At 40.8% G+C, this 27,308-nt stretch overlaps 1 protein-coding gene across 11 annotated transcripts in view; it reads left to right on the top strand.

The window, feature by feature from the left end:
- shank3a (SH3 and multiple ankyrin repeat domains 3a) overlaps nucleotides 1-27,308 on the top strand; it is a 125,066-nt gene that overhangs the window by 7,021 nt on the left and 90,737 nt on the right. For all 11 annotated transcript variants that reach the window (XR_015844135.1, XR_015844134.1, XR_015844136.1 and 8 more), the window contains exons 3-4: nucleotides 7,644-8,114; nucleotides 26,567-26,770. Coding sequence is in view for 8 of the 11 variants with exons in the window: in XM_088299258.1 (XP_088155384.1) it covers nucleotides 7,791-8,114; nucleotides 26,567-26,770 (528 nt within the window). In the remaining 3 variants the exon portion in view is untranslated. The remainder of the gene's footprint in view (nucleotides 1-7,643; nucleotides 8,115-26,566; nucleotides 26,771-27,308) is intronic.

Below are 27,308 nucleotides of genomic sequence, written 5' to 3'. Positions count from 1 at the left end.
TCCATTCACTACGGAGGATATATTCCAAATCTGACTTTAAAATAATTTTTAAATACATTGCATCCTTTTGTATCGCATTTTCTTATTCATATTGATTGTTTCTGTGGTTGCGACGTGAAAGTGGCGGTATTTAGAGGAGCATTAAGTCCGGTAAATCCCCGCAAAGGCTGAGGTCCCGAATGGACGTGCTGCATTGATGAAACGGTATCATATTCTGCATTGTGTTCTCTTTGCACAAATCAATCAATAATCCTAAAATGTCTGGAGTAGATGATTTAGCAGAAGCTAATGTCACCATTTAAGACGGATCAAAGGAGCTGATCTTGATGCGATAATGAGTAGCGTACCTTCTTCCGCTCCGTTTGCCTTGCTAATTAGGGACAAAAGTCCTGTTATTGTTACCATTCCTCTCATTAGTGCGGCAATCCCCCGCTGGAAACTACAGTAATTATTCTCTTCAATTTTGCACGGATGCTAACATAAAGACGGAAGTCTGTGTGCTGTTCTAAGGCAGCAACGGAGCAAACAGTGTAAAATATTTACACACGGGGGAGGTTTGGAGATCTTAGCGCCAAAACTTGGAGGCAGATGTAATGAATGGAAATAGACATGAGAAATTCTCCTCTGTTACCAGTTTGGCGTCCACCGGTGTCTGGTGTGTCCTTGTTCTCATTGTGATTGATCAGCCTCATCTTCAGCCATAATTTGATCAGAGATTTTCTGATGATTTATCTTTTCATCTAATTAATTTCCCATCACTTCTGTGGCTCTGAGAGCCCTTAGGGGGATTTGTCAGAAAAATGTGTGGGCACTCTTGTTGAATCATCTTCTATTATCTGATAGATGAGGACGAGCACTTATGGAGTCTGAGCGAGACGTGCTAACAAAGAACAATTAAGAGAGGTATTGCTGAAGGCGAGATGAGGGCTGCTGCGGCAAAATGGACACTGTGGAGTATAAAAATTCAGTATTAGAAGTATTAGTAGCAGAACGTCACATGCAAAGTACATTAGAAAGAAACTGCAAGATTTCCACTTGCGGATGATATAAAGCTGTCCGCTGGCTGTGTGGAGATCGGACCAGGTCGCTTCAAATGTCTGTCAATGGCGCCGCAGCACCTGTCAAATGCTAAACTAGATTTGCCCCGGAACAAAAACATGCGCCTGCCATGCTGATCAGGGTGGAAAAATCCCTCATAGCTCACTCTATACCTCAGGACAACTGCTCAGAAGAATCTTTCAGCAACATCCAAGAATAAGACCTTTGCTAACTTTGATCGGAAGAAAAAAAAAAAAAAAAAAATGCTCAAATTCCACCTGATATTCGGTGTGTGTGTGTTGCTCGCTTTAATTGGCTGGCAGGTTTATTAACTTCTCTCCTAAGAGACCCATTGATTATTAATAGTCATGCTGCATCAAAGAACCAGCTGCCGAGCTGTAGATCAATAGATCATACTGTACATCCACACCTCGTAGGAATTTATTTACAATTTATTCATGAACCACAAATGTATTTCTTCCACTCGGGTGTATGCGTTTGACTCTTTCTTTTGGTGTGCCATTTATCCTGGTAGCTTCACACATGTTAATTGTGTGTGTGCGTGTGTGTGTGAGAGAGCGCTACATGCTGTGTCAGAGCATGCGAATCGAATAGAAAATGTGGCTTCGGCACGGCGCTTCAGTTAGTGTAGAGTATTGATTTCAAAAGCTTTTAGCGCGTGGCTAATTTTCCATATGCGGCGTGTGCATGTGGCACCGGGATTGCGGAAGGGCAAAGCTGAGGAGCAGTCTATGGGGGCGTTATGTGGCTAATCGTTGCGCAATTGATATGAAAACACACTCAGTAAAACTTATATTTAAAGATCGGGTGGGATTACGGCTCAGTGAGCTTCTGAAGGATTAACGGTGCAGTTCAATTAACGTTTACGGGATGCGAAAATAAAGCATAAATTGTTAATGACAAGCATGACGTTGGTCAGAGAAGCTTGCCAAAAAAGTCCAAAATGTTGCCGTCCATTATTCTCCATTAAGGGCTCTGCCGGTACCGACAAATTATTTAAAATCCTGATTGAGCTGGCTTTTTTTTTTCTGGACTTAACTGATTCTCCGACATTTACCGAAATTCATTCATAAATAGAAGACGATTTAAACCGATTACGATGACTCATTTCATTCAATGCACTCATGACTTCCTGCAAGCGGCGGTGGTGGATGCGAACGTGCATGAGTGGCAACAGCCAGGCATCGCCGGTAAGAAGCTCATTTTGTTCTGCACTTTAATACTTTTGTCCTGATGTCATTTTTACGTGCAAACCTCTTATATAAGTGCCAAAGTTAACATCAGTGAGGTGTCACTTTAACCAAAAGAAAGTTGCTTGACGAACTGGCATTGATTTTTCAGCAGCGAGTGGTTTCCTGCTTTCAGTGAACGCATCCACATCGTCTTTTGAGTCTGCATTTTACAGTTTGGCAAATTTACAAGACATATTTAAATTTGAAAGGGACTTTTAGGAAGTATTAAATTGGAGCTTTACTGTTAAGTGATGACATTTAAAATCTTGATGGGTTGGGCATACCGTTTAACGGTGACATTCATAGTTTGCGCATCGCTTTATTAAGTTACACTCCTGCGCACAACCTAACATAAGTATAATTATTAATATTCATCATATTCTACCCAAATTGACTGTGTCATTCATCAAGTCAGATCTGTTCCCCAATATTTCACTCTGAGTTCATCCGTGGAACCATAAACCACCAATTTACCCCAAACAAAAGAAGCCGCGCAACAACCACATTGTCCCTTGATGTGTAATCCCTCTCCGCTTGTCAATTAATCAATTACCAAATTCACACTCAATGGAAAGGGATGTCGCAAAAAAAAAAAAAAAGAAAAGGGCTGTCTGTGTGGGAGAGAGTGTGAAAGAGAAAAATATGTTCCCGAAGGATCGGCGATGGTGAATGGCCGTGACATTTGCTTTACAAGGTGTGGAGGAGCATGAAGCACACTGTTGTGGGTTATCACATTTACTCGCGCTTTTCAAGCTCCGTGGTTGCTTCCCCATCGGGGCCTCACCCTTCCCTCCACGAGAAGCCTTTTCCCCTCCACCTGAACGTGAGGTTTTGACTCCGGCTCTTTGGCATACATTCAACTGGATCCACGCTCGCGCCGCTTTGTATGCCTCTAAATTATTCACTTTGTTTTAGCTGTGTCGTAGTGCAAAAGACGGGGTGAGACGAAGGTGCGCTGAAAACGCGAGCTAACGGGAGGTGAGGCATGGGAGATAACCTCCTTGTGATTCCACTCTTCACTCGCTTAATTTCCCAAGTGGAGTGAATCAGATCTGCATCCACAATTGATACATTACAGAGAGCATTAACTAATGGAATAAGAATGCCTTTTAGTTTTATTTCGATCACGATTAAATTAGTTTATTAAATTCAATATTTACCAAAGGCTGTTCCCGAAGACCTCATATTTGCAGCACACGTAAATAATCTCGATTAAGACCGAAAAGAATTGTGAATACAAATGATTTCAAATACAAAGCTTGGTTGGTAAGTAAATCATTCTGGCCTTGTGGCAGACACGCGCCTTCAGTGCTGGAGTGATATGCTAATGCATTCGGGCTATCTGTCATGCTCTGTTCTTCTTCTACATTCAGCTCAGAGCACAACATTGGTGATACAGTCACATCTCTCGGCATTGCGATGGAAATAGGTGTTCATCTTCTACGGGGGGAATAGTGTTTTTCTTTGTAAAGGAGACAAAAATGATATATTCATCATATTCATTTCCAAGTAAATCCGAACGGGTCACTTTCTTATTGTTGAACATTGTACCAAAATAGACAACGGCCATTCATAGGTCACTGTCCCCGATGTCAGCAGTCCATCGATTCATTTTGCACTTGAGCCTCGTTATCAGGTGGGTTGAACTTTAACGCAAGTTAATCAGCATCAGCGGACCTAGAAAAACATTCCAAATAGTTTCACATTTCGAACACTTGACTTTGTTTTGAGCACAGCATATGCGTGTGGTTGGAATCTCAGCCGTGGCTCTTCTTTGTGTGGAGTTTGCACGGATGCTTCAGCTTCCTCCACTGTGCCAAAACCTGCAGGTTAGTTTAATTAAGATTATTTAAGATTCTAAATTGTTCAATTGCTGTGAATGCTTGTTTGTCTTAGTCATTTTGTAAAATAAGGGGTGCAATGGAATATGAAGTTAAGAGACAAGTTCTGGAACGACAGTGACAAAGCAAACGTCAACTTTTCATTTCGTTTTTTTCAACTACTAAAAAGAGACAAATGAACAATTTTGTGTCTTGATGAAAATACGCAAGGATCACAAATTTTAGATGCATCACCCTCTCCAAGGAGCCCCGTTGAAAGCAGCCAGTTTTAGGAGCTGTCGTGTTCTGTCTCATGCAGATAAACCATGGCTCACCCCACCTCACCCTACTGTGGGATGTGCCAAGACAAGTACGGCGTTGCGTTGCCATGACGACCACTGAAAGTGAATCCTGGCAGCCGGTGAAATTGCATTCTACCGTTGAGTCCCCAACAACTTGGAGAGTTTCAGATAGTTACTGGTACGGTAATAGCGTGTTTATATGTCGGTTTGCAGGGTTTCCGAGTCATTAATGAAGAAACTTGGTGTGACGGTGGGGGTTTTAAATTAGGGATACATTTTCTCAGAAAGGAAGCTCACTCAAAACATTTTTGGTTTTGTCCTTTCACACTTGATAATTATAGTTTATTTCGTTTTGAGTTTAGTTTTTCTAATTTAGTTCGTTTTAATTAGTTTTCAGGGCGGATTTGTTAGTTTTTATTAGTTTTAGTTTTTTCAAAAACACTTAGTTTTAGGTTAGGTTTTTCAAGTGTTTTACACGTGTTCAAGATAAAAAAAAAAAAACACCATGGTTTGTGTTGTGCAGTGAAAATTCAACAAAAATATTTCTTAACATTTTGATAATACTAAGTGCAGTTTATGGCTTTTACAGTCCACAGATTTTGAATCACAATAAGTGCCGCGCATACTGCTTCTAAATTGCATGCATCCGAACTATAGAAATGCCAGGATGCCTTTTTTCGATTTGTGGGTTGAATTATCGTGAAGAAGTTTTAAGAGCTAGTGTACAGTGTACCATTTTTTTCTATACTGTATGTTTTTTTTCATACATGAAGCCCAAAAAAAAAGCACTTTTTCCTACCTCGCGTTTCGGGCTGAGTTGAATGTCAAGAGCCGGTGAGCCATTCAAGCTAACACCACAGACAAACTTATCTCCTGGGAGCGACGTCATTTGCTGACTCTTCTTTTTTTTCATTGGCTGCTGCTTGATTTTGTCGCTTCTGTGCGACAAACATTGAGAGGACTACAACTCCCAAATGGCTGTTCAACCTTGTGTGTGAAATGAATTGCCAAAGGTGAAAATGAAGGACTTTGTTAGTTTTGTAAACGTAAATCATAAAAAAACAAAATGCCTATTGAAGAAATTAAAAAGCTGCCTGTTCTTATGTCTCCATACATCCTGCAAATGTATTTTAAAATATAAGGGCTTGTAAATGTGGAGATTCTGGACTCTGGCAAATTGTTGAACAATGTTTGAATTCTGACAAACTCTTGACTTGACTCTTGGAATCTGTTTTGGCATGAGATGTGATGTGAAAATACACAGAAACTGTGATTGCAACACTGCTCAAGCGATTTTCCGTTTTGTCAGCTCCAACCTGTTTCTCTGAAATGGTCAGGTTTATACTCGGCAAAACACACCGGCAAGCCATGTTGTGCAACTGTTTAATATTTAATATCAGACTATTCCACTGGGTCAATTATGTCGACAATGTCGTTTTTAATTTAGAGTTGACATATTTTTGCCATCTTTTCTGCGCACTCGTGTTCTCGCCTTATGTCCAAGTGCATTATTCTTTGTAGCAGCAGTTGCATCGCACCGCTGTTGACGCTCATGTTTAAAATTCCAACCAATCGGAACGTTCTCATCCTGAGGCTGCAGGGTCAGCGTGAGCAGCGACAGTGTCGGTGAATACTTTTGGAGCACAGCACTGACTTAAGATCACACTTAATAATTCAAGAACCTGCCAAAAATGTTTTATGGCCCATTTTCCTCCCATCAGAATCTCACTCGTTCAACGAGCGATGTTTCACGTAATATTCAAAGCCTTAAAGTATTCATTTTACACAACGCAGAGTTCATGTCCTGATCTCTTCTCGTGAGTGTTCCCATTGGGATCTTAATAATTAAAAAATCACTCCAGGCTTTTGTCTCATGAAACAGCATGATTTTATTTCAGGAAGTCATGTCTAGTTCTGATAAAACTGCTGCCATTCAAATACTTTCCATTTTCTTTGTCTAATGCCTATGGAAATTTGCTAACTTTTGCAAATGAATGCCATTTAAAATCACAATGTCCTTGGCGGAGGTAATAACGATGCAAACGTCCCACAAAAGTGTTATTTTTATAATTGCTTTCACTTTGCATATATGTGTTTTAGCAGCTCGATAAAGCCGAGCATGACGATCGCATCCTGCCCAGTGTTGATCTGAACAAACAACCCATACACCCACTCGCGTCCCAATACCAAGGGAGGGAAACCTATGGCCATATGCAGAACAGCGGCAATTCCAGAGGAACTCCTGATACATAATATATATACGTATCGACATCTATCGATCAATGCCGAGCACCAAAAAAAAAAACTCACCCACAGCCTGGAACCAACTAGAGACCTTTCTTGAACACTGCAGCGGAGTGCGGCAAACTAAACAAACATGCATGCATCAACATTTTTCTCCATTCTCTGACATGGTTGTAGACCAAATCAGTGACTGAATCATGTACACTGTCAATTTGAAATAATTTCCTGTTTTTGTAAAGTAAAAAGATGGACATTTGGATTGATTTTTTTAAAATTTATTGATTCATCAATGAATTGAAAAAAAAATTACTGACAAATTAATGAATCATTACAATAATCATTTGCAAGATGCGCTATATTAAAATGTGATATTTTATTTAATTTCACCAAATGTGCATTCTCTTTTTTGGTGACTATTAATGTAACGTGGGGAACAGGACAGGAAACGCCCCCACTCCCCCAAAAAACCAAAAAAAAAAAATACAAAAAAAAACTTACACCTGGGGTCCTTTTTGAAAACATGCCCCTTATATTGTTACTAACACTACTAAGGATAAAGGCTACTTTAAAAAGTGTTTTCTGATAAGTTTAAATGTACTCAAATGAGTGAGAGAGCTAAAGCGCACTATTTTCTTTTTTTTTTTTTTTTTTTTAATGGTCTTTACATATCACTTATTTTCAACTATTGTAGGCTAGTCTGGAACCTATAAATGGAGGGGTGACTGTATTGTGACAAAAATGGCCAAACATGTGCTCATTGTATAAAACAGACGTGTTCAATCTTTAGAATGGCCTTCAGAGGAAACCGAAAAAGCTTCCCCACCTTTTTTTTGTCCTCTCAGATTCTTTGTATGTGTTGGTTTGGACTCCTCCTCAATGCTTGTGCACTTCTAAGCCGCTTGTGTTCTTTCCCCTCCGTCTCCCTTCTGTTGCCTCCCCTCTTCACCCCCTCTCCCTTCCTCTTTTTTTTTGTGTGTGTTTCCCAGGCGAGAGATGCATGCTCCAAGAGGTGTGTGTGTTCCGTGTGCGTGTCACTCACAAGGGTGTGTGTGTATCTGTGTGTGAATGTGAGAGAGAACGAGAAAGCGTGCGAGAGAGAGAGAGAGAGATAGTCCAAGTCCCTAACACAGAGCATGCCTCTGCGTCCGGCAGCCGGCAAACATGAGCCACCCAGCCCTCCACGGCAGGACCAGCAGCAGCAGCAGCAGTGCGCGCACACACATCCGCGCGCACACTCCTCTTACGCACACACCGCAAACGGCAGCCAGGGAGCCAGCACCGACAGCGGCGGCAGCTCCCTGGAAGAGGACATTGTCGGCGCCAGTAACGGTGACAGCGGCAGCGGTGTTCCCGTTCCCGTCTCGCCGCCGTTCCTACCCGGCGCCACTGCACCCATGGAGGAGCCCACGGGCAACACGGTCGTGATCCGCATCGGAATCCCAGACCTGCAACAGACGGTAAGAGACAGTCTGGTGACTGGCCTCTCCCCTATCCATGATTACTTTTTGCTTCAGTCATCCAATGATGTTTGCTTACTTTCTTTCTAAACCTTCCTTGTTCATCACTCTCTTCTCCGTGTGTTTATTGTCCTCACTGGGTTTATCAATCCTGCCGCCCGCCAAAATCCCCGCTAATAAATCGAGCTCTTCATTAACTGGGCTGGAGCTGACTTTGACAATTGGCCACTCTTCAATTCCTATGCATGCGTCGTACAGATTGTTGGGAATCAATTTTGATCAGGACTGAGAGTATCTTCATGATAATTGACTGAATCAAACGAGGAAGTGCAGATCTATTCAACCCTTAATCGGTCTCAGAGAAAATGTTGCCGGTAACCGTTTGTGCTGTTGCTCATGTCACGCCTGTGCCGAGGCACCCTCTGACCTCTGTATGACATCTCTACCTTTATGTTCAGCATGTATGATGGATTCATATGCGGCTTGTTACTTTCACTGTTTTGGGATTTCCCCGTGACGCTTCAAAGACCAACAGGTGCTTGTTTCTGCGGCAGCCTATGCAAATGTGGTGGGAACACAGACAGTTCTCGGACTGTTGCCAACATATTTGTGAACACCATCCCAACTATTCCTTAAAAACATGACTTGGACACTTTCAAGATTATCCCATGGCTAACAGGTGCATGTTTTTACGGGAACCTGTGCAGAAGTGGTGGAAACACAAACAGTTCCCGCTGCTGCTTCAAGCTCATTTTTAAACATTTTTTGTTTCCCCCGTCCTGTAAAAAAAAAAAAAAAAAAAAAAAGAAAATTGCATTTATTGCATTGCGCAGTTTTATGGTTTCAATATTCTCACCATTACTACCATGTCCTTCTTTTAGCACACACTAGTAAAATCCAAGATCAATTTTAGTGGTCAAATTTGACCCAGAAAAACAAAAAGAATGACATTTTTAAACATTGTCATTTGTTTGTTAGCAGTAAAGAAGATGGATGGATGTGTTTATGGCTCATTTAGGAAAAGTCATCCAAGTTCAGGGTGAAAGGATGACATTTAGGGTACTTTTAATAGCTGCCAAATATCAAAACGGATGAAATTTGAGACGTGAGGAAGTAGAGGGTGGAAGGAGAGCTGGGGATATTTGAGGGAGGAGGAGATGTTCATTACAGTGAGGAGACATGAGAAGCATTGTAAATCCTCAAGGTAGGCGGCTGTGTAAAGGTACTTATGACCAAAACGATAAACTTAACATTTTTCTTTATAAAATAGTAGAATCCATTAGTCGATGGCATTGATTGCTTCCTTGGAATCCACTAAATGCATGCATGGCCTCTTTTTCATCTCAAAATGCACCGCTAAGCAAATTGTTTTCTAATGTAAAAGTCTCACATGTTCTCGCTTTCCATTTCTATTCTACATTTTATTTTTAGATGTCTTTAAAAGTGGACATCAGTCTCACATATCAGCCAAGCCGTCATTCGGATGATTTTTTTGCATTGACTTGCAAGCACAAACTTACGATTATGAACTTTGTGTAGGGGCAGTGAACTCAACTGAACTTACTTCAGAGTAAGCTGCTTTGGAAAATAGTGAACAACTCATCTAAAAAAATGCAACTAAACATAAAAGAAAGAGAATTACACATTGTTTATTTAAAATCAATCAAACAAATTTGCCCTAAGAATGGAAGGGCCCCACTAGCTTAATGCTACCATGTAATGGAAAATACTATTGGCGGGCTAACGATTAGCATCGATAGTCGGAGTGTTAAAAAAGCAATGGATGTTTGAACACAAATGGTGATGCAAGACATGTAGACAGATAATATCAAGTGCTCATAAGCATATATTTTTAATTCATTTAATGGTCTTGTCTATCATAATAGCTTGCACAAAAAAAAAAGGATCAAAGATCAAAATTGGACAGCAAGTCGTGTTAATTTGAACAAATCATTATATTTCAGGGATCCTACTTTGACAAACTTCTGTTCGGCAATTCGACAAAATAAGCCCCAGTCACAAGCCGTGACACAAGACATCTGGCCAGTGTCACACTTCATGCTTTATGAACTGTGGTCACTATGTTCAAGGATTCACGATGAACAAGCAGGTGCAAAGGTCCCTTCAAATGCTGCCTGCATCTTTAATCCAACCCAAAAAAAAAAATTATAATTTACTATAATGAAAATGCTCTCTGATTTGACCTGCATTCTTGCCGTCTGCTCAAAACGTAATGACATAAAACATAATCCAAGGTTGTCGGATATCCTGACCTGCCCTCTTTAAAAGAAAAGTCTGCAATGAGTGCTCTGAAGCTGAACTACCTGTTTTGAAGGACATCACTTGCTTGTAAAAAAAAAAATAAAATAAAATATGGCGTTACAAATCATTGCTTGTTGTGCTTTACACTGTTGCTAGTAGAGGGGTGTCCTCACTTTAAAATAGCTCCACGTTCCTTATAATTCGTAGGTAAGACGTTAACTTCCCATCATAAAGTAAATGTTTTCATTAAAAACACTTCTAGGCCGTAAATATAAAACTGTTAAATAGTTGCGAGGAACGGCATATTGTGCAGAGCGGTCTTTGTATGACGTACGTGGTCTGTTTTTTTATTCATTTTGCTAGGTTGTGGGTTTAATATTGGCGTAAGGCAACCGACACAATTAGCATCTTGACATGTCAAGAGTTCGATGTAACAGAGAAAAGCCGGTTGTTTTTCAAAATAAAATATCAGCTTTGAATAATAAATACACCGGAAGTTTGTTTTTTTTCCTTTCATTTGTGCGGCCCACTGTTACCCAGTGGCCCGTGGACCGATGGTTGGAGACCATTAGTATAAATCAATGAACTCACTTTTTGGCATTCACACACGAGGTGCCGACAAAACAGGACATCTCAAACTCAGACCAAAAAAAATAATTAATAAACTGAAATGACCACAATTCCATCAAAGCTGCACAAGATGGCGCCAAAGTTCTACTTTTATCTCGCGAATAACGGATGAACGTTTGCGAAAAAAAATGTCATCATGGGAGAATTCACGAATGTCAAACAGAATATACAATATTTGTATGAAAAAAAGACCAAATAATTAAACTAAAAACAATAAAGACGCATTCTTCCGCCATTTTAGAAACTAGTCCATTCTAAAAAAAAAACTTCAACTTGACATAAATTGGCCACATGTTGTATTCATTAAACCGTGACACTGTTGAACTTTTTTTTTTTTTTTTTAATGATTCCAGCCATTTCTCTTCCTTTAATGTTAGGTCGTCAAAAGGTTCTTGATGAAAGTGCTCTGAAAAGCTTTTTTTTTACATGACATAACATCAAACCAAGATTGCTCCAAGGATTAAATATATCACGCAAACACATTAACTTCTTTATGTGCACACTTGAAGTCCTTCTTTAGCTATTACGCACAAGAGCAAACTGCTGGACAAATACCTGCTGACATTTTCTTGTGTAACAACACATACACAAGCAAATACACACACCTTTTTTTTTTTCGTCCGTTCTAATGGGGCCTTGTCATCTGTCCTCGACTCACCTTCTCTCACATTTCCTCAGGAGACCTTTATCCACTAATGGTGGCGCAAAATGCAGATGGACCCTTTTTTACAAGGGGTCTTTGCTCTGCTGCCTGTTGTTTTTATTCGGTGGTCCCGTGCGTTTATTATTGTTGATTATCCATCCGCGGTGGGCGACATTTGTGACGATTCGTGCTGAGGAAATGAAAGAAGCAGCAGTAGTCGTTGAAAAGGAAGCAGAGAATTCCCCAAAGGTGCTGCGGAATCGCCGTCTGTGAACCAAAAACGATTTTTCTCTTGTGGTGGCTCACACACACACACGCTCGCACACCCACACACTCGCACACACGCGTGCACACGCGCCGATGCTGGGTACTGACGAGCTTGGCTTCAAGATTTTGATCACTTTTTCTCCCACATAATGCAAAGTGATCGCGTTTTATGTCAGTTCAAGGTCTATTAGCTGCTTACGCCTTCACTTAGTGGAGTGCGCGGCGCCCTCCAGAGGAGGCGTGAGATTAAACGTATAGTTTCACAGAATACAAATGTTAAATATGGGCTGCTGAGAATTCAATTTGAATTCTTGACTAAAAGACGGGCCTTTAGGGGAGTGTCTTTTGTTGCTGTTAAGTTTCCTGTAAAGTAAAGCTGGGAAATTTGGAAATATCCCAAAGCTTTCTTGGGAATTATTATGGGATGTTGTCGTTCAAGACCTGCTGTCAGAACTAATAAAGCGCGCAGCATAACTCGCGTCTTTCTTTAAGCAGTCATAAGTGACAGATTACAGCTGGAAAGTCGTCCCGAAGTCGGCTTAGGTGTCTCCTGCTGTGTTTGGAGCACGGATCAGAATGAGCAACACGCCAAGACAACTACTTTTGTCTTTTCAGCAGCTGAAAGAGGAAGCGAGGCAACCTCCTGCAGGGTTAAGCTTCAAGTCCAAAATGGCTTAATCCTCACACGGGGTTCTTCGGTGACCGCTCTATCACATTAAATGCTGGTATCAAAGCAGGAAGCACTTAACTCCTCGCCATTCCTGTAGGACGGCACTCGCTCTCGCTGTTTTGTGCACAGTCAAATATCTGCTCCTGCCGTCAGGGCCATTGTCATATTCTTAATACTAATGAAATGTCAAGGGACTCTCATTACTTGTCCATTATTGGAGAGTCTATCATAATTGGGTTGGACTTCATGATCTTATTCAGTCAACCCATGAAATCAGAAATTAATGGAGGCTACATCAAGCTGAGACTTTGACTTTTAATTGTCACTAGCAAATCTTTTTGGGAATCTAATATCTTTGAATATTGCATATATACTCCATTATATTTTTTTTCCATTCCATTATATTCAAATGAATGATCAAATGATCTGATGCATTTAAAACGGTTATGAGTAGTTTCAATCCATCCATCTGTTATCTGATCCGCTTTTCCTCACGAGGGTCGCGGGGGGTGCTGGAGCGTATCCCGGCAGTCTTCGGGAAGTAGGCGGGGTACACCCTGAACTGGTTGCCAGCCAATCACAGGGCACACACAGACAAACAACCAATGACACCTAGGGCCAATTTAGAGTGTTCAATTAACCTACCATGCATGTTTTTGGAATGTGGGAGAAAACCGGAGTACCCGGAGAAAAGCCACTTCAGGCACAGGGAAAACATGCTAACTCCACACAGGAAGGCTGAAGCCGGAATCAAACCCTGCTCCTCTGTACCGCCCTAGTTTGAATACAGTACAATGAAATTTTATGTTGACTGGAAATTCTTGTAGGGTGTCTGTCCGTCACACTGAATATGAACTAATCCAGGAAAAACGTGAATACTCGAACTGAGGGGCCTCTATCTCTGATCCATTAAAATTTTCAAAATCTGTGTTTCGCTCGTATTAGCCATTAATAGCATCGCATTCAGTCAGATCTTCGGGCAAATTATTTGCAAAGGTGGTTGTCGTTTTTTTTTTTTTAATGGCTGTGTTTTCTCATTCATCATCTCCAACTCCACCAAAAACTCAATTTCTATGATTGGGCCAAAAAGAGACAGCTTCTGAATTCTGCTAATGGCTGCTATTCATCTCTCAACAGAGGCTAGTATGACACTGACATAAACAGTCCACCCCGGTACTTTCGAACTGCATGCATCTGTATTCTCCATTTGCGCCTCGTTTTGCCTCCTTAGCATGCTCTCTTTCATCATTCGCCCACTTTGCTAGTTAGTTAGTGCGCACTGTCCGCGCCGAGGTGAATTCACAGCTTTTCTGTCGAAATTCTTCAATTGCTACTGCTTGAAGAATGAACCAAGCAAAGCCGGTTTAATACCTCTTTTATAGTCACATGAAAGCAGGTACTAGGAGATACCATTTCCAGTATTTGCATAGCTGGGCATTGCATTGGTGCTGGATGATGAAATCATTGTGGAGTAATTGCAATATTTAGGAATGTCCAGTGAGTAAAGACAGGAATAGACATTAGTATTATAGTATGGTACCATTTTGCTTCATATGCATTGCCACATGCTTAGAAGTCGATACAGGAGACTCGAGTTGTCCTCCATTGTTGCCCTTTGATAAAATGTTTTGTTGCGTTCAGTGTGGCTCGCTTTTCTCGGTGTCCCATTGAAGTGGTTAAAACTTAATGGATGGACCACTGTGCTTTTATTTCTCTGGAAGCCAGCGCAAATGTGCGGCCGCAGCTTTAGGAGAACGCGCAAAAATAAGCTAACAGAGGTCAGCGGAGCGACATGACCGATCACTCACTGTTTTTTTTTTTTAGACTTTTTGAAATCCATACGCTTGTGTCGCACTAACAGCTAGCTCGCCGTAAGCTAACCTGGGTATTTTTCTATTGCATCTTCTTGCTAGGACGGCGTGAGAGGCTAACAGCGAGTAAACAAAGACGTTGATACACTGCCGAGCCGGGTTTTATTGACTGACTGCCTAGCTGTTGAATTGAAAGCTGATTTGAACGCAGAGGGAAAGGGTAAATGACACCGGAAGCCACACAGCGGTTAGCATTGTTTTTTTTGGAAGTGACCGCTTTGGACTCAAATTCAAAAATTCGGGTTGTGATAAATTTTTAACTGCCAATTCGCTTCCTGCATTGTTGTTCTAAAATGTCAGAAAGATTTTTTTTTCATGGAAGCAAAACATCCTATTTGCCAAACCACAAATATATGTTCTGAAAAGTAAAAGTTAATATCCCGTTATGATTTTGTTTGGCAGATTAGTTACACAAAAACCCTGCAAAAAACTGGCCAACTCCGAATTTTGACTTGAAGATCGTTGCTATATAGTCTTGTGTCTCCTATTTTAGAGGCTCCAGTAATTGTTCATGCGCCTCTGCTGCTACAATGATTGAATTTTTGGGGGGCCATTCTGCCTGGAAACATGTTCTCCAGTGGGCATCGCCGCTGAGCGTTTTGCGTCTTTCAGCAGATGGTGGTTCTTGTGTGACTGCATCACTGCACTACAGCACTATACATTGTCCTATTGGGAGCTCAACATTCATTTTATTCATTTCTTTTTAATTCTTGGCAGCGTTGTTGAGATTTTGTGCTGCAGTGGGCAAATCATAATCCTGAGCGCAGGTCTGATTGATTATGCAGCGGAAGAGGTCTTAGATTTAAGAGTTGCACAAAAATGTTTGGGATAAAATGCAAAGCAAATTCCAAGTGAAGTTCAATTTAGTCAATCCAATTTAAATTCCCTGACTTTGCTTTCATAGAGATCAACAGTTTTATGTGAATCAGATTCTCTCATTTTAACCAATCACCAAAGGCTTGATTTATCGGAAGTCTCTTGTAAGGATCGGAAAAGATTATCCTTTGATGTGAGGTATGAAGATTGCTTGGAAAGTGTGAATCCCTCACCACTTTATGATTGTTTTTTCAAATTTTTCTGATAGTTTCATTACTTAAAATGTTCAAAATAATATTAGCCGTAACTCATGTTCTTGGTTCAAATGAACTTTCATCGGATATGATTAATTTAGCCAGTGTTGGCTTTGTACAAGTACTATTTTCTTGAAGTCTGGACCGGACCCAGAGGGGTGAACATTTCTTTCTCCGGAGGGAGTCTCAAAGTATCCACAAGTCTCCATGAACACTAATGGGAAAAGATTTGGTGTGCATTTTTTTTTTTAAATCATAGTCAGAAAAGTCACTATATATTATCTGGTTGTCACGGTAACAAAATCCAGACTCAGCATTTGCATGAGACATAACTGCCTCTCCAAAATCGAGGGATTTGGACCCAAGTGTGACAGATGGATTTGAAATGTTCCATAATTCCTTTTCTTCATGTATTTCAACCAATTTGAGACCAGGGAACCATTTTAAAGCAAAATGAGTCCCGTCTAAAACAAAGTCCATGTTATGTATTCGTTAGAAGGTAATATTGGTATTCAAACAAATGTTTCCCAGCATTCAATTGTATGTATTCAAATAATCGGCAAAAATTAAGTAATTAAGCTTATAGTTCTGAATATTTTCATTCGCCTCTATTATAGTTTTATCACGTGCAAATCAATAACTTTTGGTTTGGCGGACGAAACTGAGGCGATGGCGTTATTGCCACATGTGCGGTCACTCCCATTTGAAGCGTTTAGCGTGTGTTACCCCGTACTTCATGTGACACGTCTGCGCGTTTTCTTCACACTGTCAGAACCTCGCATGTTCCTCCCCTCTCAGGGAAAAGTTGACTGTAGCGTAACATCCCTTTCCTAGTGTCCTTATCTCACTCGTCCTGCATCCCTCCTCTCCCCGAGCATCTGTTCTTGGGGGCCCCCCCAAAGAGTGGCGAAGCAGAAAGAGAAGAGTCACGTTTTTGAAATGGGATTTTTGCCTCTAGCCAACTACAAAAATGCCACAAACGTGATCCATTTCGGGCAAATGCTTTGCGGATAATTAAGGTCTCCCACAATGTTCATAATCAAAGATAATCAGGCCTAACGTGGGCATTTTTTTTCTGCCTTCCGATTAAAGTCAGCAAAGGCCCGTTTATCTGATGTCTCTATAGGATTATCCTGAGTGATTATCTTGTAGTGTGGGCAGTGTTTAGAAGGATTTTTTTTCTTTATCTTTTCTTTCTTTTTCGTGATTGTTAAAGCCATTCATTCGATAAGATTGCAGATCCTTAAGTGTGTTCTCAACAATGATTTGGGCTGAGCCATGGGTTTTGTGATTTTTATATATATATTTTTTTAATTCTGATTGACACAAAAAATTGCAATATTACAATACGATAGGATTGCGTCCGTCATAATAAAAAATGTCCATGCATGTGGATATATCGCTGGCGTTGGATGGAATTTTTGTACCTCCAGAGACAAAATGGCGAGTTTTCAACCATCCATCCATTATCTGAGCTCGAGAGTAATCTAAGCGGTGATTGAAGCCAGTCACAAGAAGGTGTCATGCCATATTGCCTCTTACAAAACTCCTTCCATTCCTTCAGTCATTGTAGCGCAACGTGACAATTGGTGCTGGCCTCTCCCAGATCAGTTTTCAGGTGTGTGCCAACCGTGTTTGCCAAACTGTCTTGCGGTTCCAGTGTGTGTTTGTGCTTATTTACTGTTTGAATGAATCTGCCGCTGTCTGTGTGTCGGCAGTTGTCACTCAATGAGCAGGATGCGCGAGAATGATCGAGCACCTGGAAAAGTCATTGCACCGCTCGCATTTCCTGGTTAATCCAAGGCTTTAAAGTTTAGTACCATACGTGCTTCAAAACATCATTTCCTGACATTCACAGTTGACAAACAACCGTCAAAAAGATCAGAGGGACACACACGGAGGCTTGCCTGTGACGTAACACCGACAGAATTCCTATTTCTTGCCACTAGATACAACACTAATTTCATTAAATGTTTTGGCTACGGATATCTCTTTGCTGCGCTGTATTTATTCATTACTAGCTATTTGAAGTTTTCGTGCATTGATCGGATAATAATTAATTTTTTCTATGAATGCGTCTTTTTTTCTTTTTTTATAATCCCTTGCAACTTTAAACTTTAAACGGATGCAAATGAAGGCCCCATGGGCACATGCTGGCATTTGAAATTAATTTTGATACATCAACAGGCGCACAACGGTACAAAGTAAATGGGCCGGTGCGTAAGCTTGAATCCAAGGATGATTTTGTGTTCACGCTTAACTTGTGCACATAGTACGAACTTTCCTAAACATTTCCTAGTGAATGATGCCCAATCTTTTAAAGCAGGGGTGGGCAAACTTTTGGATTGGCGGGCCACAATGGGTTCTAAAATTTGACAGAGGGGCCGGACGAGGAGCGGATGGATGGAGTGTTTTGGTAACCTCACTTCATCGGAGAAAAAAAAACCATTTAATTTTAAATGAAAGTGAACAACAATATATATGTATTTGAAAAACAAGAGTATTTAGAAAATAAAACATTAACAAGGTTTATTCATGTAATTTCTTTCAAGTTCGGCCAGCCGGATTAAAACGTTTAACGGGCCGCATGTGGCCCCCGGGCCATAGTTTGCCCACACCTGTTATAAAGGATGGGCACGTACATCCAATTATCTGTCTGATCTATTATATTTTCTGTAACTCCATAATATGTTTGTTTGGCTCTTCCACTGACACTTCCAGTTCCATCACTTCACACTTGATTTGGCGCTTGTGGTGCTCTCCCAATGTTTTCTTGCGGTGACAAACCCTCTTTTAAATACCGTGCTGTCGAACACTTTTACACCTGTTGCCAACCGTATTCACCGTTTGGTAGTAAACATGTAATTTAGCATCCACGATTCGGGATCTTAGTAAAAGATAGCAATCTTATTATTATTTGCAACACACTCATCATCAGCATGCTAGCGTAAACAAGTAATTTATCGTCCACTATTTGTGATCTCAGTAAATCAGGCCTTAGTAAGAACACACTTGCCAATTTTTTCCTCGTTAAGCTTGGGGTCTCTGACTTTTAAAAATTCAATGTGTGTGTCAAGCCGCTTTCACCACACACACTTGTGATTATTTGATCGATCCGCTCGCCGACTCCTTCACGCGCACAACCTTTTCATACTTCCCTCTTCTGTTTCTTGTTTTCCTCCATCTCCTGTTAAATAACTATTTCCCCAGAGAGGCTTTGGAGTTGATCGAAATGTTCATACTGGTCCAAATACACCTAGCTTTTGTACATCTGGTAAAGATTCACCTTATGTGTGCATGGTGAGCATCACTCTCCGCTGCAATATTATATCCACAAGCAGAAAAAGGAGAGGACACTAGAAGATAATGAATGATTTCTTTTCCTGGATGATGATGTGGTCTCCACTGAGAGATGGAGTCATCTCATGAGAAATGTAAGATGAAATTGCATGTATGGTGTTAAGCTCTCTCCGTGAGCTTTATAGCCGATACAGTATTACGCCGCTCTCTACCTTGCCACCAATGGCAACTGCCAATTTGCTGCACTACAATTGTCAAGAGCTACACTCGTCTACTTTGGCTTCTGTACTGAGTAGATTGGCTTTTAGCACCAGCAGTATTTTAGAAAGCGATACTTTTTTTTTTTTCCCCAAACCTCGCTTATTGTTGATTTGGCCTATAGTAGTGAGAAGGAGAAAACATTATATTAATATTAATATTCCAAAAATATCTATCTTTATATATATATATATATATATATATATATATATATATATATATATATATATATATAGTGGTTTTTTTATGTAATCAGTCAGAGCAATGTAATTATAATTACATTTTTTCTCAAGATTATTTCATTTTTTTTCCTTGGGGGGAGTTTACATTTATGAGAACATAACCCTAAAAAAAAAAAAAGCTACAAAAATGTGCCCATTTTTCAAGATTTTAAACTGTTTCCAAACCATTTCATGGATTTGATGATGTGAATGTGAGTGTGAATGGTTGTTGTCTCTTTATGTGTCCTGTGATTGACTGGTGACCAGTCCAGGGTGTAAACGTTGAGCTCCAGTTACATACTCAACAGTAGACATGCAACAAAAAAAGGTCTAATGGTTTGATAGAACAAATAGAATAAAGTCATATTTTCTAAGGGAAAGACAAAAGTGTCGTTCTGTTTTTCTCACACTAAAAGTAATAGTCATATTTTTTTTTTTTGGCAGATGTTCCGGCATGGTCTGTTCGTTCTTCTGCACAACATATTAGTGGTTCACCTCATGCAGAAATGACGTTTGAATTGAGCTTGCTGCTCCTCCATCTCAATTAAATTCAGTCACACGTATACACAAAGTGTACTTGGGAGCTTTGATTAATCACGCTGTGACATAAAATGGTATGATGCGTTGCTCACAAAAAAAGTTAAAGGGATATTGGGCTTTGGGGTAAAACTTCAGGACGAACATAAAATGCACCGAAGGCTTTATTTCTACTGGTCTTAGTCGGGTAATAAAGTGTGAGCCGATTGCTAACATGCAGTCAGAGTAGGTTGGCCACGTCAGATTGACTTATGGTAAACCGTCGGGACCTGGAACTAAGCTGCTGCCTAATTATTTGCAACACTCGCTTACAAAGAACGTCTCCAGTTGATGTGCATTTAGCATTGCGACACACTTGTCTGTCACGATATTTAGCGCGTTAACATGCCCATGTGACCGTGTCACTACTGTGACCCGAGCCTTCAAGTTGTGGGACGAGAACATCTCGGAGCAGTAGCGTTAGCGCCGTTGTACAGCGGGTGGTCTGCCTGGTTCACCATTATTATAGAACTGTGTTTCTCATGTTTTTTCTAGCAAGTGGTGCTAATATGATATTAATTTTGGTGGATTTGATCAAGGTGCAGGCAGTCAGATTATGAGCTCTGCGGACATGTGTGCTGGATGTCATGGTATTCCATAGCATAGATAGAACCCTCTGAATCATTGCAAAAATCAATCCATTCAATGCATTATTAATATTATCGTTACGTGAGCTTCTCTCACACAAGGACAAGAAGGATCGGGGTCTCCAAGTGTGCAATTTACAGTGGTTGATCTTTGATCGCATGGCCATCTTAACATCATCCAGCCATGGAGGTTTGCTTGAAGTTCTTTGTGTGCTTTGATCTTCTGTCAATTGTTCAATTCTGCTTTCTCAATGTCAAAGAATGTGTGCTTCAACTGCACTGTCTGTAAAAAGGAACGAGAGGAGCCTCTTCCGTTGGTCAGTAAGCAAGACGTCCGTGTTCACTCCCACAACGGCGCAAACGTCCCTTTCCAACTGCAGCAGTCTATGAAAAAAACATATCTTTATATATATATATATATATATATATATATATATATATATATATATATATATATACATATATATATATATATATTTCATCTTAATAAGTGTACAGGTACAATTTTTTTAAGTACAGTTACATCATGTTTTTGCCTTACTTGTACGAGTACCTGGCATTACTTTTATAAAGTGCTTCATTCTAATTTTGCTCAGTCTGAGCTCTCCGCTTGGCTAACAAAATGCCACCTTAAAAAGAAATTAAACTTTGCCGTTAAGTGTCAAACACACCTGATTCATCCTTCACCCTGTAGGCTGTCCGTGATGGCTGAGGTGGGGTGAAAGTCCCCCCTCAGCATTTTTGTTGTAAAGTATATGTTCAAGTGGTGTTTTTCAAGGTGTCTGATTCTTGGAGCTAGGCCATTAATCCAAGTTAATTGAATCAATGCAGTTTCCACCACCTTGTCTCAGGAGTGCGTCGCCATGGCTCAGATGTTAACCCTTTGGTGAATTCAACCAGAGTGGCAGGGCAACTGCGCGCCTTTTAATTTAAGTCAAGCGTGTTTGTCCGTGTTCATTAAAGCGATGCGATTTCTCAGTGAACTGTTCAGTGAGTGCCAGAAGGGGTCTGGCTGCATTATCGTTCTTCTGCAAGATGATTGTGCAAATGATGGTGATGATCTCAAATGGAAGGCATGCTGTGCTGTATTAATTTGTCTGTCGCCAGATGTGTCCCCATGACATTATGCCCGTTACAGCAAAGTTCATGCTTGGTGAGATGTGATCAAAGGAGAAGAACATCAGGACGGCTCTTGAATGTGTCGCTCTTCTCTGTCGGATTTGCGATGCTGGTCCAACTTCCATTTGGACTACTTTCGAAAACCTCCAACCTCTGTTCTCTAAATGAGAGAGGCTAGCATGCGTGAGCTAGCATGCGCCTCATAGTGCAGTGCGCCCAGTGTTTGTTTTATATACAGGAATAGCGCCCACAACTGACGCTGTGCCCTTTGATATGGTGCGTCTTTTGGCCGTGAAAATACGGTACATATTAAAAGAGATATAGAATAATGAGGGCTATTATAACAGTGATTTCGACATTAATATGAACCAGCATTGGTAATTATAAATATTTTAAAATCAGGAGTTACTTTTCAGTCACCTTGTAGTGCTTAACTTTTCCGCTCATCTAATATGCTGTGCTTTGCAGCAAACAAGCAGTCGCTTTGTCTTCCCTTTGGACTGCAGCCCGAAAAGAAATGCAGTCAGTGTGTCCGCTTGCCATTTCATAGCCGTAGGTAAAAACAGCAAAAGGTGTGACCTGGAATGTCCCCTTCAGGACTGTTGTTTCCACTCCTTGCAGTCACACATTCCCAAGAGTGAATTAACGCGTATGTCATATGGCCAAAATTGAGTCATGGCAGTGTGTTCGAGTCATTACCCTCCATCATCTCAACCCTCTTATCTTCTTTCTTTACTTGGTGCGACAATGTCCTGTCTTCTGCCCGTTGCGCTACCTCCTTCCGTGCCTTTGCAGATACAGCGGCGGCGTCCTCCTCCTCCTCCATATATCAGCCTTGATTGCATAAGCACACAACAATGCGTCTTAATTAGCAGGTTCAAAATACGCCGTGACATGATTACATGTCATTGTGTATTCGTTTTGATTAGGTACAACCCTTAGCACTTAGCGCTCCAGATGCGGGCCTGTGATGCGTATGTCCCACTTAAGTAACCCCGTCAACTGTAGATCCTGGAGAATGATAACCCGAAGCGTGCTCGTTCCGTTTATTAGTATGCGTCTCATGCTATGTCCTCAAGGCCACAGTTTGTTCCTTTTTGGAAGCGAAGAAAGTGTGCAGAGAGTAATGCTGTGTTCACAATAACTCCCTGTTAAATATTAGTAACTTGTGAAGCGAGTGTACCTCGGTTATCACCCGTAAGTATTTTCATCATGATATCACACTTACTTCCCAGTGGCAGAATACGGAGCGTGAATATGTACTGTATGGCATGTGAATTGAATTGTAAGCTGAAAAATTGTTTCAAAGCAAGTTGTATGGTCGAACATAATTTACATTTATTTTCGAGCGATGCGGATGAATGTGCATTTACTGGACAATTGTGAAAAAGTATAGTCGCATGACTCGTTGCTGCACACCAAGCGATTGACGACCGGACAGCCACAAAATCATGACCCTGAATCGAGTTTTGAGAATCCACATGCAATATCTCAGAAACTGATAAAACCCGCTTCGTTTGAAAGGTGAACTTTTCAAGTTTTTTTTCGTGTTGTCAGGCCGTTGCTACGTCACCATCAATGTTGTTACTTTTTGCGTTAAGTGTGCTTTGCACTGATTTTCTTGCTATTTGTTGAAAATGCCATTCACTGGAAAATAGAAGGCATTTTGCGCCTTAATGTTTGCCAAAAATTTGTCTTGGATCAACGCAGATTTCAGATTTTCAAAGCAGCCAGACGATACAAAAATGACATGAGGCTCATGATCTTCACCTGAAATGTTTGAACAATCGGAAGACCAAATTGGAATCTTCAGATCTCGTCAAGAATTGTCAGGGGCGGGAATGGAGTCGCTCGCCGACAATTTTTAAGAATAAGGCTGGAGGGTCGAGGATGGAACGGTCCAGAGATCGCGGCCAGAGGGCGGGGGACTGACCGGCAAAAAAAGGGTCAAAGGCCCATTGTATTGAACCAAGACAACATTGGACGATTACCAAGAATCGAGTTGAGCTATCAAGAAAGGAATAAAGGCAATCAAGGAGAGAGCGTCGATACACGTAAAAATGATAAATATAGTTAAAGTCTTATCGTAAAACGTCATCAAAGTTCCAAATGAATCGCATGGTGGTGAACTGTTTCCATAACGGACGTGCTAGAGTTGTCATAGTTTCCTCAATGAGGCTCTGGCTAATTAATTGAATTTCCTGTTGTTTGGATGAATGGCACAGATGTGCTCTTTTGACGCTGAAATGGATCGTGTGATGCAGAGTTGACGTCAGCTCGCAGGCTAGCTAAAAAGCAATAAAATCATTCTCATTTATGGCTTTGTGGATTCTGGACCGGAGAGTCAGCGGTAATTGGACTGCAAATAGTGATTAGAATCATTAAATAGCCATCACTGGACGTTGCTCAGTCACTATGATTATGGTCATTAGCGTTATTGCTAATCTGATGGTAACGCAATGATCCATTCGGTATCAAACACATTCTGGTTCTGAATGATTTGCAGATGATCTGATTGTGAGTCGAGCTCCTTCGCTGCGATCGAATGATGTTTTGCTTAATTACTTAAAGACAACCCACCGCAAATTTTATCCAGAGTTGCGGGAAAAATGCTTGCCACATCCCCAATCTGTCCCTTTAGAAGTGGCTACTCGGCCTTTAGGCAGACTTGCAAGCTACTCTGTAAAACTATTTATGACAGCCACTCGATTTAGCCTCCTTTGCCACAGGTTGTATTGCATTAAATTAGATTTTTTTATTTTTTGGGGAGGAAGGAAAAAAAAAAGCCTTAATTTTGTGGTCAGTGCAACCCAAACTCACGAGGTGTTTTGGATGGTTTTCAGTTCAGGTCAGCGGTAGTCACGTTCTGCCAATAAACTGGCGCCTCTTGTTTATAAACATGAAAAGGTTGTGTATTTACAGTTTTTATTTACTTCGGATTAGGTGTAGTAATGTAATAATGGATCTTCAAAAGTCAAGAACAACTGACCGTCATCGTAAAAGTGATTCCATCCCATTATAAATTACACACGAATGAGCCAAAATCGAACCATGCATCTTTGTACCCTGAGGCATAAATCTTAACCTGTGGCGCAACCGTGCCGCCCTTATTCTGTATTTCCTACGGAAATTACACCCGTGGTGATTTTGGACACCAGTGACGAACCTGAGTTATATTGAAATCAATTTTTGTATGACCACCGACTGAATTTAACAAAAATTGAGCATTGCCAGGCAAGTAATTGATGATCTCTTACACAATTGTTTGTAATTGCCAATAAATGCCACAAGATGGCAGCAAAACACAATTGCCTATTAGACAGAACTATGGCCTGATTAAACGAAGCTCCTCCCCTCAGTCCAACATAGGAACCACTCACCAGTCACTGCCAAAGAGAGATAAGGATTATTCTTGTTTGTCGAAAATAAAAAATATTAACGGATACTAGATAATTTCCCGCGACACTGCTGATGAGCTCTCAGCTCACAATGGTTGAGAATCCCTGAATTAAAGGATCAGTAGAAGTAGTAGTTTCCATCAAGTATTTGCCATTCCTTAACCTCAAGTTTATCACCGCCTGTTTGGTCCAATCATCTTTCAATGGTGCCCCTAATTGACGCGACAAGCAGGTCTTTGATAGACAAAAAAAAAATAAAATTAAAAAACAAAAAGAAAGAAAGTGTCGAAGAGCGGCAAGGAGGACTGAAGAAGAGGGCAACGTCACAACCGGGTGACTTTCCGCCGGCGTGTGAACTCGTCTGACACTGATTAATACGCGGGGCACGGTGCGCGGCGGGCTGAGGATGTAAACAACGCGGTGACAGGAGGAGGAAAGCAAGAGAGTGAGTCAGCATTGCTCGTCAAACATCGCCACGTTGGGCCAGGCCGTCCATGTGGAGACGGCACTTTTTTTCTCCCGGTGTAATTGAGCACCTTCTAGTCACAAAATCATAAACAGGTCTGCTCTTGCATCTTACTGTGCAACGTGAGCTTGGGGAAACGACTGTGCTATGATTTGCAAACTGACTCCGCTGCGCCCCTCGGCGGATTTTGAAAATTCAGCACTTGAGGCCTGTTTTGTTTAGCGACTTGAAAAGTCGGAGACACATCAATCATGTGAAGAACCACAAAAAACTTTGATTGCTAGAAAACAAACACGTCTGCCATTCTAGTTTTCTCTTTCTGGGTATTTAATATAAGATAAAGACAAACTCTTCTAAAATATTTTCTCTGATTGCTGCTAAATTCGAACGATGTCCCGAAACTTATGCATGACACTAACTTATGACCATCTTTAGCTTTTGTCATCGCGTGTAGGTGGAGCAAGGCTGTTAAAGTTTGATGACTTGCCATAAAACGGGAACTCTAATTGTTAGTGCCTCCTGTAACTCTTTCCAAATTCAACCCCCAAAGGCCGTTTCACTTAGCAACATGACAGCTATCATGGTAGACCCGCAAAAACGTCTCACATCGGAAAACAGTCTGACATTTTAGTCTGAAAATGCCTGTTAGTGTCTCTTATACAATTTCCAAAGCTCTTTTAAAGAGAGTTGCTAATAAATTTGAACCATGTACACTGGACAGATTGACGACACTATGCTATGAAGATTTTTAGTTTTTGACATTGCATGTGGGAGGAGTAAGTGAAATGTTTGATGACTTCCCATAAAACCTGAAACTCTGATTTAGTGCAGCGAGAAGTCTTTAAAAATTCAGCCCTCAATGCCCGTTTCACTTAGAAACTAGAAAGTTGGTAGGCTTTTCGATCATGAGTAGACCCACCAAAAACTCTCTGGTACCCATGCCGTAAAACGACAGAAAGTCTGCCACTTAGCTTTGAAACTGCGTTTGTCATTCCTTCCTTTTCCAGGCCTCCTTTGTTCAGTGAAGAGTTTGTTTGTTTCCTTTAAAGTTCACCATGCGTTACCTTGAGAAAAACAGACACGTGTGACTGACCCTGTCCTGTGGTTCCTGCAGAAATGCATGAAATTCAACGTGGACGCTCCCATCTGGCGCTCCAAGCAGCGGATACTGTGCACACTCAACCAGAGCCTGAAAGACGTGCTCAACTATGGCCTGTTCCAGCCGGCGTACAATGGCAAGGCTGGAAAGTTTCTGGATGAGGAGAGACAGCTGAGGGAATACCCTTTCCCATCCATCGCCCCCGTACCTTATCTGGAGGTATGCCACGAATCATGTTTATGGATGACACGTTACAAGCAGCCTGAGTGAATGGACAAGTGTCATCTTGGAAATGTATGCGATGAGAGTAACGCCGGATTGTTAGGAGAGATGGCGAGCCAAGATATGGGCCAATTAACACGAGACTGTATTGATTTATTGGGCAAGAAAAAGAAATGAAATAGAAAGAAAAAAATGAGAGGAGAGAGAAGAAGAAAAAAGCAAAAGAAGAAAGGAGAAAAACAGGACTTTTCGTCATTGTTAGGTAATGGTGCAGAATTGCATTTTTGGAAAGTCCCAAAAAAAATTAAGTACGTAACTCATTAATCATGTAAAATTAAAAATAAATTAAAAACATTTGTAATGTTCTTTTTAATTAAATTAATCAGTTAATTTAATTAATTGATTAATTTAATTACATTTTTTTATTGACATTTTAATTTAATTAAAATGTCAATAAAAAAATACAGACTTGATTTTATGTTTTTCAATCCTTTTTGGTATTTTTAGTGACAATTTTAAAAGTTCTTCTCTCAAG

The sequence above is a fragment of the Idiotropiscis lumnitzeri genome, chromosome 6 (genome assembly GCF_059441095.1).
Source record: "Idiotropiscis lumnitzeri isolate Australia: NSW breed Sydney's pygmy pipehorse chromosome 6, RoL_Ilum_1.0, whole genome shotgun sequence".
NCBI lineage: Eukaryota > Metazoa > Chordata > Actinopteri > Syngnathiformes > Syngnathidae > Idiotropiscis > Idiotropiscis lumnitzeri.
This window is presented reverse-complemented; position numbering and strand designations above follow the sequence as displayed.